A 16,439-nucleotide genomic window follows, 5' to 3' on the forward strand; every position below is an offset into this window, starting at 1 on the left:
AATTGACCTACACACACACACACACACACACACACACACACACACACACACACCAGTTTACACCTTTTCTACCGTAGCTGTGCACTTGCCACACCTGGTGGCCACACCTTTGCAGCCTGCCCTGCCAGCAGCACTAGAATGAAGTTTTCTTTCTTCTCAGCTTCCTGGATAGTTGAGCTGTGATCCCCCCTCCCTCTCCCACACCCCCACCCTGGTTAAGTTGAAATCCTTTGTCTTGTGACTGGGGAAGAAGCACACTGGGTTTTTATATCAGAACTAATAGAAGCCACTGCTCTTGGGCTTTGGAGCCATTATTAAGTAAACCAAATATTGTGATACCATGACAGTTGATCTGATAGTCAAGATGGCTACTTGTGATACATGGGCAAGGGGCACATGGGGTTTGGGTGCTCTGGATGTGTGGAGTCTCAGGAAGGATGAGGAGGGCTGGGGTGAGGTCTCATTGTATTCTTAGGATAAAGTGTGTGGCTGTCTCCTCGTGGGGGGTTTCCCATGGAATGATGTCAGGTCTTCTTTAACCCCTGGCAACTTGTGGTGTTGTCAGGTGTGAACACAAGGCTACCACTGGCCTCCTTGGTTTAGCATTTCTGGTTAGAGTCTAAAACTAAACCCTATGTCTGAGTGTTTGCTACTTGACCTTGAAGAGAGCAGGATTAGTGTTTGACCACTTGGTCTCTGAGGAGCTCCTTGTCCATTCCACATGTGTCTAGCAAGAAATCTCCAGACTTCTGATTTGGCTTTTCCCCTTCTAAAGTGAAATAAGGTTTTCTTTGATGAATTGGGAAAAGGAGACTCATTGGATTCACTCCTCCTGAAGACTAAACTCACTGTGTAACTATCTGGGTTTTCCGGTGGACATTTGTCATTCACCACCAATACCATTAGTTCTCCTTGAGACATTTCTTTCATTAGACATAAGAACCTTAATTTTATAGGCTGGATTTAATCCTGGCTTAAACCCTTTTGTTACCTCATTCATAAAATTTGGATAGGACAAACATAGAACAAAGGAAAAAACAAGAACTTGTTTTGTGCATCTCGTGTGGTTTTTGGTAATCTCGAGGATTTCTATTCAAATTTGGACATGTCATATGAATTAACAGATTTTTTTCATTAAAATTTCATCACACTGTGTCCAGGTCAAACAAGGCAATGTAATGACATTTTTTGGCTAGGTTTTATGATATTCATCTTCAAGTGGGGGATGGTGTTTACTGACACAAAGAACGTGTCTTTAAAATGTGGTGTGTGCTTTTCTATGTTACTTTTACATTTTCTTCATGTATATTAATAAATAAATGTTGTGTTGGTTGTTTCTGAACTTAAAGTGAGATTATATCCTGGCAAACCTATGTTCACTTAGAAACGTCTAAATCAAAAATATATTTAATTGCTCAACAAGCTCACTGCACGCTGAGACATTAGGTCAAACCCTGGCAAGTCCAAGCCATCTGTTTGTAGCACACAGCATGATATTCTGATTGATACACACTGTGGAATGACCACATAAAGCTGTCTAGCCATATTTATGTGTCCATACTAAGCCAGTGTTTTTTAGGAGCAATAATTTCATGAACTGTAGTTGACAGCGGGCTAACGTGTTTTAAAACTGCCTGAAAACCTCTGTGTGGATCACACACTCTGAAAGCTTGCCATGCCTCTGATTTGCAGGTCGCAGATCTCAGCATGGGTGACCTGCTGCTGCACACCACCGTCATCTGGCTGAACCCGCCCGCCTCGCTGGGAAAGTGGAAGAAGGAGCCAGAGTTGGCAGCCTTTGGTATGTGTCGGAAGAGGATGGGAAACAGCTGACTTATTCTCCAAGAGATGGTTTATTATAATGAAGCTAATTATAGCTTACTGCTCCAGCCACTAATTCTTCCAAATAAATATAAGCAAATATAAATTAAGCCTTCTCGCTGAATGGGTTCAGTGTGGTGGCCACTCGGCGGCTGGGTGGCCAGGGCTGTAAGGATTTCACGGGCAGGGATCTTTTTTTTTTTTAACATTTTAAGAATAATTTTATCTGCAAGTCCAGGTGTCTTTAGTGGATTTGACAATAAATGAAGAAAAGTCAAATGAAAAATGTAGAGAAAACTCTTTCCGAGACCCCAGATCCTGGTCTTTCATTTCCCTGGTTCTGCCCTGCTTTTATGGAATGCCACAGTTTAGGAGGCCATTTCTCAGGTGAACTGTTGTTGTGACTCATGTCCCCATGGGTTGTAAGGGACAGCTCAGTCATGCTATGAATGTCAGTAAGAGTAGACGAGATTTTCATCGTTTTGATAGACTGTTTTAAGGGGTGCAGGTGGAGGTCTCCTATGCTTTTGAGGGAGGAACCCTAAGCTTCTGTGCTGGGAAGCAGCGTGCATTGTTCAGGAGGCTCAGCTGTGGCCGGCAGTGTAGGCGTGAATATGTCTCTTGCAGGGTTGTCCCTGAGCATGAAGTGGCTAACAGCCCTGCTTCTGTTTTATCCCCGGCCTTCCCTAAAAGGCTCAGGCTAGGACACTGAGCTGTGACGTGCTTCACCTGTCATTGTTTGCTTGAGAGGGAAGGGCTGCTTAGTGCTTCTTTAACCGCATATTCGTCTTTTGCACGGTATAATTCCCAAATGGAACTGCCCAGGAATATTTACTGGCTCTGCCTCTTCATTCTCACTAAGGAATTAGTGATAGTCCTAAATTTCTAAGGAGCACTGAAGACATTGCACTAAAAATAACCACAGTAAACAAACACCCATGTGGTGAGAAAACGGGACCGAATGCAGCATCAGGAAGCCCTGAGGTGCTTTGTGGAGTTGGGAGCCAGTAGGGCTTGCTTCCTTTTCACATCACCTCTGTGTTCCTGAGACTTAGAGAGGATATCTCTCCCCCCCCCCCCCAGTCTCTGCTGCGCCTTACTGTAGCTTATGGGTGGCGGGGTACTGACCGTCGGCTTCCGTCTTCAGTCTTGGAGCTCCAGGGTGCAACATTGATGTCACAGAGTTAGAAACAAAGAGATTTAAAAACTGAGAATAGTTTGAGTAGGAGAAAGTAAGATGTTGGCAGACTTTTCTGTTGGAAGCTGTATAGAACTCTTAGCTCCTGGACCAAGAAGAATGTTGGATATTTGGTGGAATAGCCAAAAGCTCCTGTCGGTGATACAGATGCACAGGCAGCAGCCGTGTTACCCCACAGAGGCAGCAGGAAGGTGGTCTCGAAGATGTCACTTGTAATGTGTAGGACATGCCTGACCCTTGTCCTGTAGCTCAGGGAGTACTCTGTATCCCCTGCTCCTTGTTTCCTTGGCTATGCACAGGGGACAGTGTCAGGTAGCTGATCCAGAGAGGCCAAGCCTAGCACATTTGGCCCAGCTATAAACAAACACATGCGGCTTGCCCCAGCTCAGTGACCTCATTGGGGCTTTGGTTTGTGGGACGTAACCTTTGAAAGGCTCTGTGATTAGAGGCCAGCTCACCATTACTCAGAGTAACAGTAAAGAGAGATGAGGAGGAATTAAAATAAGGATCATGAAAAAGTCTGACTGTGGTGGGGAGCAGTGTTAGGATGAGTCCTGGATAAGTTCACTAGAGGGGACATCTGCGACAGTCCTTTTGATTTCAAGTAGCTAGGCAGAACTAACTGGGAACGCCTTGTTAAGTGAGGAAGCGTTGCTGTGCAGGAACACTGTTGAACAGGCAGCTTTGGATGACAGCCTGGCTGTCCTTTTGTTTTGATTTAAAACTCTAGTCTTAGGACATAGTGTAGCATTCTTCCAAAATGGATATTGGCTTGCTGCCAGCAGCACCTTGCCTCACAAGATGGGCCTCGTGTACTGACTGTTAGTGACCACCAACATAAAACACAAACACAGAAATAGTTTTGTTCTAGGCTGGCAAGGGATGCCAGGGATCCTAGGGCTCAAGGTTTTAAGCCATATCGTAGAGTATACAAGAGGCAGGCGGAAGTGTTCCTGCAGACGGAGGAAGCCTGTCCTACCCTAAGCAAGTTGTTAAGTAAGCCAAGTACTTCGTGGTGGTCTCCAGAGGGTCAGAGCCCGTGCCTGACAATATTCATGCCTGACATACCAGTCTGTGTCTCCTCCAGCTGCCACATATCTGGCTCAGAGAATGAAACTTTCTTGGGATGTTGTGACAGCAGAGTCTGGGGTACCAGATCCCGCTTTTCACATGCCTTCTGTCTATGTTCACATACATGTCAGAGAAGCCAGAACAGCTCCTGAGCCTCTCTTACCAGAGCACTGACTTTACTCACAGTGGCCAATCCTGTGCCCGTCACTTCCCAGAGCACCTGCTTCTCAAGCCAGCCCATCAGGGTAGTAGTTCCTTTTCTGTGGCTGTGGTGAAACACCACGACCAAGGCAGCTCACAGAAGAAAGAGTTCATTTTGGAGTGTGGTTCCAGAGGGAGAGTCTGTTGTGGCGGAGAGAGCATGGCAGCAGACAGTCACAGCAGAGCTGAGAGATCACATCTTCAGCCACGTCCAGGAAGCAGGGGGAGGAAACTGGAGATGGGGCAAGGCTGTGACTGCTGGAGTCTTCTCCAGTAACGTCCTTCCTCCAGCAAGACTCCATCTCCTACGGCTTTCATAACCCACCCAAATAGAACAGCCCGCTGAGCACTAAGTGTTTCACTACCCAAGCCTGCGGGGACCATTTCTCATTCAAGCCACCACAGTCTGGGATTAGTTGTCAACACCGGGATTTTGGGAGAAACAGACATTTAGACTATGGCAGAGACTGACACAAAGGACCAGGGATGGACTAGAATCACGTTTCCATTCCCTTCCAGATGCCAACCCTGTGTATACCTTTCAGGTAGATCCCTGCCATATTGACCATGCCTGGCATTGCTTAAGGAATTCTCTGGAAGGAAGGCTATACATAACTCTACCATGCCTTTGTTTACTCTGTTGGAAGAAATGGGGTTACATTGCATTTCATTATTTCATTTTCATTTCCAGAGGTCAGAAAGGTGAATTTTATTTCCTGAACTAAGAGCACTGTGTTAGAGATACAGTGAGTAGAGACAGAGGGGGACTTAATTTTCATAAATGCAAATCACCTTCAGCAGTTATTAGAGGCATTTGTCCTGGTCCTCCAGCTACTAAAGTTAGCCCAGCTGAGTTATATATAACCTTAAAATAACAAGCTAAAACACACCTTTTGGGCGGGGTAGAGGAGGGTATTTTCATTTATTTAGGCGCTCTCTACTTAGATTAAAGACAGGAATGTCTTTCCCAGCAAGCTTTGCCTTTCAGGTGTTGTAAATAAGGTCAAGGTGGCTGGCAGTCCACCCCGGGGATCTCCATGCTCTCGTAACTGTAGCAGTACAGTACTGCCCTAAGTTAGCAGAGTTGGGGCATGGGGAAGACCACACATTTCATGGCATAACCGCTCTTATTATCTTTCACTTGCAGTCTTCAAAACGGCCGTGGTCCTTGTGTATAAAGATGGCTCCAAGCAGAAGAAGAAGCTTGTAAGTATTCCTGCTTCACCCTGTCGTTTTCCTGTGCCCCTGTCTACTTCTTGGTTGTGTCTGCATAGTTCTACCAGTCAGCAAAGCCTCTTCTCTCCTTTATAAGTGTTTCTAACCCTCCAGGGGGGTCCTGACTGGCCTCCTCCCAGCAGACAGGCTTCCTCCTATCGCCACTCCTGCCCTTCTCTAGTGCCCTCATTTTTGTATGAGACCCCCCCCCCATCCCCTCAGCATGTAATTAGCAAAGCTATTTGCATGGCATCTCACGGATCACTCAGTCTCTCACATCTGCCAGTGAAACCCAGAGTGCAAGCAGGGGATGTGATGTTCCTCTGGCTGGCACCGATGCACTGAGTTTCTGAGTCTACAATGGTGTGGAAAGTGTGGGGAGCTGGTCCAGGTGGATGACCTTGCTCTAAAACAGTGGGCTGCCTCTCTCCGGCAGGTTGGCTCTCACAGGCTGTCAGTCTACGAGGAGTGGGACCCTTTCCGGTTTCGCCATATGATCCCTACGGAAGCTTTGCAAGTGCGAGCTCTGCCAACTGCAGGTGAGCCCAATACATTTCTTCTCCTTTCTATTAGAGGGGCGTGCGTGCGTGCGTGCGTGCGTGTACGCATGCATGCATGCTGTCACATATGTGCCATGTCACTTCTGGGGAGGTAAGAGGACAACTTGTAGTGGTTGGTTCTCTTCCTGTACCACGTGGAACCCAGATGTCACCCAGATTGGCAGCAGGCACCTTTACCTGCTAAGCCATCATGTGGCCTGGCATGTGAGTTGCTTGTATGCGCATTCTGGGACTGCCAGCCCGTATTTTACCTTCTACGCTAAACTAACTCTTCCCTCCATCTCCATTGCCTCATACATGAATAGAAAATAAAACTATGTGTAGATTTATTAATTTTCTCAAGGATTTACTGTATGTGCATGAGTGTTCTGCTTGCATGTATGTATGCATGTGCACCATCCGTGTGCCTGGTGGTGCCTTTGGAGATGAGAAGAAGGCATTAGATATTCTGGGACCTGAGTTACAGATGTTTGTGAACCACCATGTGTGTAGGGGTCTCTCTGACCACGCCTCCTGGTGCTGGCTACAGGTGTACCTGGCCACAGCCAGCCCCAGGAGGCGTGATCAGAGAGACCCTTACACCATGTGGGTGCTGGGTCCTCTTGCAAGAGCAACAAGTGCTCTTAACTGCTGAGCTGTCTCCCTAGGCCCCTTTTATTAAGTCTTCAAGAACTTAATACTATATATTTTGGCTATATTCACATCCCTCCATCTATCCCCAGATCTACCCCCACTACCCCGTCCTAACTTCCTTCCCTCTTAAAAAAAACCCACCAAAACAACCCAGTAACTCACCAAGTCCAGTTTGCATTGCCTATATACGCACGAGCCTGGGGCCATCTACTAGGACATGGTGGACCTGCCAAGGTTCACATCCTTAAAGAGAACTGTCTCTCCTTCTCCCAGAAGGTCTCTCGTAGCTGCTCAGCTAGGGGTAGGGGCTTGTGGGTGCCTCCTGTCTCTGTGTTCATTGCACTACATCTTTTTAAACAGCTTTATTAGCTAGTTCTAAGGGATTCGGGGTGGTTTGCTCCTCAGACTTGATTTACAGGTAAATTTGCAGATGCTTTTGGATCATAGGTCTATAGCAGCTGTGATAGTATTTTGAGGCTTAGACACTTAAGTGCTATAGCAGACTCCTTTTAAAAGTTGTTTTATGTATTGGAGTTTTATTTGCCTGTATTCTGTACACCGTGTGTGTGTAGTGCTTGCATAAGTCAGAAGAGGGCGTCAGGTCCCCTGGAACTGGAGTTACAGCTGGGAGTTGCCATATGGGTGCTGGGACATGAAGCTGGGTCCCCTGGAGGAGCAGTTGGGTCTCTTAACCTATGAGCCATCTCTCCAGCCCCTGGTGTCTGTATTTTTAATGCCATAGACTTAGGAGTTATCTGATCATATTTTCTCATACCAGGCTTATAAATGTGGAGGTTGGTTTCTGTGGCAAACTGTAGGCTTCTTTCTTAGCTAGGAATTTTGCCTTAATTAAGTACCAGACACATAAAGACATTCTGAAAACAAAGCAGTCTTTGTGATAATGACATTTCTTTCTCCCAGCCTCTGTTTTTCATTCAAATCAAATTTAAAGCCTTCTGGATAAAAGCATATTTTAATTGAATTAAAAAGACTGGTCACAATGTTACATTATGAGTTACATTCCAGGGGATTCAAGAATCAGTGCTTGGAGTTTTCAGATTGTTGTCTTAGTTTGGGGAATTTCGGCAGATGGAGAGTTAGCTGATGGAGTCACAGGGCAGGGTTGGTGGCCAGGCTTCTGAGCCACTGGGTGAGACCGACCTGGAGGTGTGTAAGTGCCTTCAGTGAATGGCTCCTTTCACGAACACTTTACTCTTGACTTAACTCAGTGCAGCACTGTTGGCAGGGCAGAGCATCAGCCAGTAGAGCTGGCCCTCTGCATCCACGGGTTCCGCACCATGAGTTCAACCAACAGTAGCTGGCTCTTTGGGTAAAGGCGCTCACTGCCAACTCTGATGATCTGAGTTTGATCCCCAGGACTCACATGGTGGAAGGAGAGAACAGAATCTCACAAGTTGTTCTCTGGCTTTCACTTGCAGGTGCGCTTGTGTGCATAGGTGTGTGTTCACAATAAATTCATGAATGTTAAATGATATCTTTAAAAAACACCGAGCAGTTTCTTACTTTCCTATCATACTTTTGCTTTTCAGTGGACATGGTCAGGTGGTTAGGAGTGGAGTCTGTTTAAATCGCCTAGTCATGTAAGGAGAAGACTCCCAAACCATTCGCCAGTGCTGGCCTCCTTGTGCCCTTGGCCTGATGAAGGCATGCACTGGAGTCCTAGGTACTGTTTAGTCTGGAAGAACTTACCACCTAACTGAAATAGTTCGGTGTGAATTAGAACCACTTTTAGAACAGTGGTTCTCAACCTTCCTAACACTGCAACCCTTGAACACAGTTTCTCCTGTTGTGGTGATCCCCAAGCATAAAATTATTTTCATTGCTACTTCATAACTCTGATTTTCCTGCTGTTATGAATTATAATGTAAATATATGTGTTCTCCGATAGTCTTAGATGACCCCTGTGAAAGGTTCTTTAGATCCCAAAGGGGCTGTGACCCACAGGTTGAAAACTGTTCTTTTAGACCAGTTAGAGGATTTTCACAGTATTTTTTTAAGATTTATTTTATGTTTTACGTGTGTGTGTCCACATATATACGCTGGTGTGTGTGTGTGTGTGTGTGGGCACGCGTGCAGGTGTAGGGTACTTGCAGAGGCCAGAAGAGGGCATCAAGTTCCTTGGAGCTGGAGTTACAGGTGGTTATAAGTCACCTGATGTGTTGGGAATTTTCCTCCGGTCTTCTGCGAGATCCTCAAGCTCTTAGCCACCTCACCATCTCTCTAGCCCCTTCTGTATTGTTTCTTTATTTTTATTTTTATTTTGTTGTTGTTTTTTGTTGTTTTTACAGCACTCACTGATCTTCTAGGGCCTGTCTCTTTAACTCAGGATTGGAGTAAGGTGACGTTGGTCTCAGGCTGTTTTGCACTGTTGGAGCAGATACCAAGCATGAGAAATTCATCTGTGAAAAATGTAAATAAGTCTACTAAAATGTGCCTAACCTGACATTATTGTAACTTATTTAGACGCAGAGGCAAACGCGGTATGTGAAATTGTCCACGTGAAGTCAGAATCCGAAGGGAGGCCAGAGCGGGTCTTTCACCTCTGCTGCAGGTGAGCCAGGTTCTGGGAAGGCAAGCCCCGGCCGGGGGACTGTCCTCCTTCCGTCTGTACTGCAGGGCAGCCCCTGCCTCCTCCAGGGAGTCAGCGCTCGCCAATAATAGTGGTTGTGTAAAGGAAAACCACTTCAGTAGACTGCAGACAGGAGCCCAGTTCTGTTACCAGCCTTCTGAAAGAAACAGGTTTTTCAGACGTGTTGAGCACTCTGAAGAGGACATTCTTCCCCTTCCTGTCTTTACTCTCTGTGGAGGGTGACGGGTGGGGTTGCCTGGGGTGCTCGTCTGCTACTTGGGTACATTGTTTGCACATCTCTGAGAGTCTGCTGAATGAGGGTGGGGCAGAGCCTCCCTAGTGTTCTTCACCTTTAGACAACCTTCAGTGCAGGGACATCAGCCTCTGTGGACCACAGGCAGATTCTGAATACTTGTAATGTGGGTTTCTCTTATTTATTGTGATCATTAGTTATTCCACTCCTCTTTCTGTCTTTTCCTCTATGAATATAAAAATGGCAGGTGCCATCCTATTTAGCTTTAAATATGATCCATATTTAATTAATCATGAGTACTCAGTCATTAACTCAGCATTTATTATCTAATACTTCCCATGTTGTAGTAGTCTGCTATGCATTATTTAAAATAATAAAGTGTGTGTGTGCTTGTGTGTGTGTGTGTGTGTGTGCATGAAAATGTTATGTGTATGCCACACACACACGCTGAACTTCTCGCCTAGAAGATATTTTTCTGCCATGAGAATTAGGACTTAGAAGGTTGATAGTTGTTAAGAATCTAGCCTTAATACTTAATGTGTGGGTCAGGCCATGGGAGGGGTTGCTGTTTAACAGGTGAGAGCAAGCACACTGGGTAGCCATTGAGTGTGACCCCACTGGGGTAGCCATTGGGTGAGCACATTGGAATAGCCATTGAGGTGAGCACACTGGGGTAGCCATTGAGTGTGACCACACTGGGGTAGCCATCAGGTGAGCACACTGGGTAGCCATCGAGGGTGAGCACACTGGGTAGCCATTGAGGGTGAGCACACTGGGTAGCCATTGAGGGTGAGCACACTGGGTAGCCATTAAGGGTGAGCACACTGGGTAGCCATTGAGGGTAAGCACACTGGGGTAGCCATTGAGTGTGACCACACTGGGGTAGCCATCAGGTGAGCACACTGGGTAGCCATCGAGGGTGAGCACACTGGGTAGCCATTGAGGGTGAGCACACTGGGTAGCCATTGAGGGTGAGCACACTGGGTAGCCATTAAGGGTGAGCACACTGGGTAGCCATTGAGGGTAAGCACACTGGGGTAGCCATTGAGGGTGAGCACACTGGGTAGCCATTAAGGGTGAGCCCACTGGGGTAGCCATTGAGGGTGAACACACTGGGGTAGCCATTGAGGGTGAGCACACTGGGGTAGCCATCGAGGGTGAGCACACTGTGGTAGCCATCAGGTGTGCACACTGGGGTAGCCATCAGGTGAGCACACTGGGGTAGCCATCGAGGGTGAGCACACTGGGTAGCCATTGAGGGTGAGCTGTAAAGCTGCAACAGTCTTGTCATTCACTTTTTCTTAGTGACATTTTACCTGTAACACTGTGACTTGAGAATAAAGAACACAATTTTGGCAACTTCCTGGTAGAAAAACACCTTTGTCCATTGTCTGTTCCCCATTGGTGAGATTCTGTCCCGGGCTGGCTGTAGAAGACGATTTGCAAAGGGGGATAGATTGTGATTTTATCTCTGCCCTAAAAGGCAGCTGAGCATAGACATTTGAGTCATTCACCATCACCTCTTTCACTCTTGCACTCAGGATATTTGTTTGGCTGCACCTGACGGCATTTATCAATTCCCTTTGCTGAGTACCGGTCTCCTAACTTGTGTAACTCTTCTTTTCACAGCTCCCCAGACAGCCGAAAGGATTTCCTGAAGGCTGTGCATTCGATCCTCCGAGATAAACACAGAAGACAGCTCCTGAAAACGGAAAGCCTGCCCTCATCCCAGCAGTATGTCCCTTTCGGAGGCAAGAGATTGTGTGCGCTTAAAGGTGCCAGGCCAGCCATGAGCAGGGCAGGTACTATGGGGATTCAGACCTACAAGATCCCCGTCACCCCAACTCCGCTGTAGGACTCCAGGGAGCAGCAGTTAGGTGTGGCCTTCTAGGGACTACTGTAGGGTACACTGCACCACAGTGTGAGGCTCATTGCCTTGTCTCCTTTTGGTGGGTCCTGGGGACTCTTCCCTTCACTTGTTCTCCTTCCCCTCCTCATCCTTTCCCTGCTGCCCTCCTTTTGGCTGGTGAGCGCCTCTGTTGTTGGCCAAGCCAACAAGCCAGTGCTGTCCTCTTATGGGAGGGGTCCTCTTAGCCCGCTTATGGAATGAAAGCCTCCGCTATGCATGACAGCAGCTTTGTTGAATAAGCAGTGAGCAGTGAGCTAGGTGTGAGCAGGGTCGGAACGGCCTGTTCTCAGTGAGGATTCCATGCTCAGACATGGTAGACCAGAGGATGTTGCTCTCACTTTGTACCCGCAACGTTAGTTTTGGTGTCAGTGTTGATTTTGGGAAGGTTTCAGTTGCTACTGGAAAAGAAGCATGAGGAGTTTAACTGGTCCCCAGTGCATGCTCTAAGAGGACTTACCCCATGACTCTGGAGCTTCGAGGAACACCATTGCTACCATGTGCAAATGGCCACAGACCATACCAGGAAGACTGATAATTTTCCTAACACCGGACTTAACGCCATCCTAATTCTAATCACTCCTTTCCTAAGATGCTGCCCAGAATTTTTCAGGAAGGGGTCCAAGTGAAAGAAATTGCCTTTAATTTTACAAAAAAAGATTTTTTTTTTTTTTAACTTTTGGCCCAATTACCTTTCCACCAGTTGTCAATTGCGTTGCAGAGGTCCTTGAAGAGCTGTGGCTCACTGAAGAATTCATAGGCATGCCGTATCTTGATGTAGGCTATTACATTCTTTAGGTACCTTGAGTTTAAGTAATGGATGTTGGCAGAGGCTACCTTAAGTCTCTTCTTCAGCCAGTTGATATGCTGACTGAAAGCCTGAAACCCAATACCCCCAAACTTCAAGGTTCTCCACATAGCCTGAGAGTCATGCAGTTTCTCAAGGTGTGCCCCTATAAAAATCAGTTCATCACTTTATAGCAAGAGAGAAATTTGTTGAAGTGTTTTATGTGCTGTTTTTGCCTACTGAGGTATTTAATTGGGAAATAGGCTCCAACCTCAGGGACACTAACCACTAATGGCTAGGCTTCGGTTGTTTTAACTTAGGAACCTAAATTCAGAAGTGTATTTGAAAAAAAGAAAGAAAAAGAACACACACACACACACACACACACACACACACACACACACACACACATTTTGTCCATGGGATATACCAAAGTTTTTCCACTGAGATGTTCTTGGAAATAAAACTGGCCCGCTCCCTGTCCTAAACTGTTATGAATATCAAGAAGCCATGATACCATAGCCTGTTAAATTTGTTTGATTGAAAGGTGTTTTTGTTTTTGTCTTTTCTGCCTGATGGCTCCTTTTTGGCTGAAAACCATTTCTATTCCCTCTGCTTTTGAAGTAATTCACTATCATCTAGTATCCCTGTCCCATGATTTATAAAATGGCACTTCGGGGCTTCAGGCAAAGACTGTCTCCCTGAGACTGAGAGGGACCCATTAATGCTAGCTGGTGACTAAGTGTCCTTTTCATAAAGGACAGACGAGCCCTGATTCGTTCTGCACTCTACGTGGTGTGCAGCGTGGAGCAGGCAAATGCCTCACCCCCACTCTTACTTGAGCCAGTGGCCGAGTTAAACTTTTTCATATTCTGCAGCTTCCTTATGAAAAACGTGCTCGTGTAGCAGCTAAAAGAGTTTGTCTGTAATTAATATGTTGCAGTATTTTCACTGTTGCTTGCCCTTCTGTCATCTGTATGTACCACCTTAACTTTGACACATTTCAAAGGTACAGACGCGGGCACACTTGGCTCCTAAGTACTCCATCAGGCAGGTCACACACGTCTTCTGGTAGGCCGGTAGTGAAGTGATGTCATTTGAATGCAGTGACGGGGGGGAGGCCAGGCTGTACGCCAGTGGGGTTAGGCTCAGAGTGAAGAGACGTTTTTTACTTTTGTCCCTGTGCAGAGGTAGTTTTTCATCTCCTCCTGTTTTGACTGGGATTTGGTCCTCTTTCCCCTTTAAATAAGAGCAGTGTCCATTTGTCCAGTGTTTGGAGTTACTGGAGCTCTTGGGGTGGTGACAACAGGCATCGTCTGAAGCAGTCTCATTGCTTTTCAGACTTGGGTTTCAGGACAGCTGCTCCCACCCGGTGTGTGAGGTGCTTACTCTGTGGGAACCCTGTGTTGCATTTCACCTCAGGGTACTCAGCACAACAGCCACTTTACTCATCCAGGAGAAGTGGCATCGTTTCTACAAGAGCGTGTGTGTGTGTGTGTGTGTGTGTGTGTGTGTGTGTGTGCTGGGAGCATTCCTTGCACTATTGGTTTGCTTGCTTTTAGTAATCCCGACTTCCTGGAGGACAGTGGGGTAAATGAGTAAACACAAAGGTTTTAACTTTCAGTAGCTCTCTGTGGCACTTTGTTCCCCAGTGCTGGAGTGGTATCTATTATTTATTTCTCATTCTGCTCAGGTGCTGGTATTGTAATTGCACTGTAGAAGAACTGGCGATTGATAGCATTTGGTTAGGAGTCGCGTGTGTGTGTGTGTGTGTGTGTGTGTGTGTGTGTGTGTGTGTGTGTGTGTGTGTGTGTGTGCGCGTGCTTAGTCTCAGAGTTCATATTGGACCTTAATAGAAAGGGCACAAAAAAAAAGTGGATTGGTAGCCATGTCTCTGGCAGCTGGGTTTTCATATACAATGAAAATGTGGTGCCCTCTCTCTAACTGCAAGTCCTCAAGAAACCTTTTGTTCAGTCCCCAAGAAAGCAGTGTCACAGCCCAGTGCTCCAGACAGCACAGTGGTCTCTACACAGACAGCAAAACCTAGAACCTCTCTGGGTTTACCAAAGACCTCTATTATAGCTAAATGACCCCGGAATAACCTGGGGAACATCCATAGCTCTGTGTCACGGGCACAGTTGTGTTGAGGACAGTCGCTGATCCAACGTTGAGTGGGGCAGTAGGCACCTATATCACCTGTCTTGTGGGTACCCAGGTCAGAGTAGATTATTTTCTTCCCCAGAACCTACAGCCTCTAGTGTTGACCCTCACCCCTTAGTCTCTGGGCCTGTCCATATAGCACCATCTTTAGTTCAGAGATCTGAGCAAGGTAGACACCAGGATGGTAAGAGCTGGACCTGAAACTCCTGAAGCCCATTTACCTCTTATGTTTTTTTTTCTTTGCTTGCTGGATTTTCATCTCATGGTAAAGCATGTGGGGGTTTATTTTTATATTTTTGTGTGTGTGTGCAGTGTCTGCCCCAAGCAAGTCTCTTGGGAGGAGGCGGCGGCGACTGGCTCGAAACAGGTTTACCATTGACTCCGATGCCGTCTCGGCTAGCAGCCCGGAGAAAGAGCCCCAGCAGCCCCCCGGTGGTGGGGACACTGACCGCTGGGTAGAGGAACAGTTTGATCTTGCTCAGTATGAGGAGCAGGGTGACATCAAGGAGACAGACATCCTCAGTGACGATGACGAGTTCTGTGAGTCCCTGAAGGGCGCCTCAGTGGACAGAGACCTGCAGGAGCAGCTTCAGGCTGCCTCCATCAGTCAGCGGGCCCGAGGACGGAGGACCCTTGATAGCCACGCATCCCGCATGACACAGCTCAAGAAGCAAGCGGCCCTGTCGGGCATCAATGGAGGCCTGGAGAGCGCAAGCGAGGAAGTCATTTGGATTAGGCGTGAAGACTTTGCCCCCTCCAGGAAACTGAACACTGAGATCTGAGGACCCTGTCTCTTTAGAGACTGTGTAGATATGATGCTGGCCCCACACTCACTCTGCTCACACACTCCCCCCCACCCCCCAGTGCCGTCCACGAGAATGTCCCCTTAGGTTGCACTCTTGCACACAGATTTTGGCAGCTGACTCGGGTCTGAAGCCATGTAGCCACCCACCTTTATCATTCTTAATGACATCAGAGAGAATTGTTCAGAGTCCCAACTAACTAAGCCCAAGTCCTACCACCTGTGTATTACCAAGGGCTTTTATTTATTCTCAGTTCATCAGGGCCTGAAGAATTAGAACAAAGAATCTATAGCACTGGAAACCACACTGTTCCCAACCCAGCAGTCGAAGCAAAGTATGAGAGGGACAGGATAGCATACACACAGATGCCACAGCTCTTCCTCTCCGAATCCAGTCTGTCAGCTGGGGAACAACCACCTTCACACACACACACACACACACACACACACACACGGGACAAATGGAAACATCTGTACAGCCTGCAGTGTTTGGACTCCCCGCTCTTCAGTGTCTGAGCATACCTGTATTTTGAGAATTGTGAGGAAAGGGTGGTTGCTTCTGTTCTGATGAGCCTTCTATTATTTTTCCCTTTGTTTACGTCTATAGCTGGTCTTACTCTATGTCAGTCAGTGTTCGAAAGCTCTAGTTTTGCAGAGAATTATAAAGATGCCAAACTCTTGGGAAAGAGATCCAGATTTATCAGAGAGAGAGAGAGAGAGAGAGAGAGAGAGAGAGAGAGAGAGAGAGAGAGAGAGAGAAGAAACACTATTTTTTGTATTTTCCTTGAGATGCAGGGGCACAAAGAGATGAGAATTTTACAGTGTTAGGTGTAACTCAGTCTGAAGATGAATATATAACCTTTTGCAGAGCGAGTGAGGCACGATGACTTTATATTTATATATAAATGGCCAACAAGAAGCTCATGCGAAGAATAAAATTTTTTTCCTGAGAAACAGATTTTTTTTAAATGTATGAATCTATATTTGAGATGGGAGTTTGGTTGGATTACAGGGACCGGGAATGGGGCAGGGTGTGTGTGTGGCAAGGGAGGGGAGCCTCCTTCTCATGGGTTGCCATGGTGATCATTGTTTTTTTTCCCCATCAAAACTGCATCTTCATCCATAGGTGATTTCCCCCTTCCCTGACAGTCCATGGCCAAATCTCGGAACCTCTTCAAACACATCCTCTGTGGCTAACATTTACTTCATGCCAACAAAACAGGGTAAACTTGCTTAGGGGCC

The 16,439-nt window shown here is 46.8% G+C and overlaps 1 protein-coding gene across 2 annotated transcripts in view; it reads left to right on the top strand.

Moving 5' to 3' along the window:
* The window catches only part of Tiam1 (TIAM Rac1 associated GEF 1), a 342,013-nt gene extending 325,862 nt beyond the window's left edge, over window positions 1-16,151 (top strand). For both annotated transcript variants that reach the window (XM_027415559.2, XM_035444349.1), the window contains 6 exons: window positions 1,693-1,801; window positions 5,439-5,497; window positions 5,943-6,045; window positions 9,184-9,271; window positions 11,172-11,344; window positions 14,708-16,151. In XM_027415559.2, coding sequence (XP_027271360.1) covers window positions 1,693-1,801; window positions 5,439-5,497; window positions 5,943-6,045; window positions 9,184-9,271; window positions 11,172-11,344; window positions 14,708-15,177 — 1,002 coding nt within the window. In that variant the 3' untranslated portion in view covers window positions 15,178-16,151. The remainder of the gene's footprint in view (window positions 1-1,692; window positions 1,802-5,438; window positions 5,498-5,942; window positions 6,046-9,183; window positions 9,272-11,171; window positions 11,345-14,707) is intronic.
* The last annotated feature ends 288 nt before the right edge of the window (window positions 16,152-16,439 follow it).

The sequence above is a fragment of the Cricetulus griseus genome, chromosome 4 (assembly GCF_003668045.3).
Source record: "Cricetulus griseus strain 17A/GY chromosome 4, alternate assembly CriGri-PICRH-1.0, whole genome shotgun sequence".
Lineage (NCBI taxonomy): Eukaryota > Metazoa > Chordata > Mammalia > Rodentia > Cricetidae > Cricetulus > Cricetulus griseus.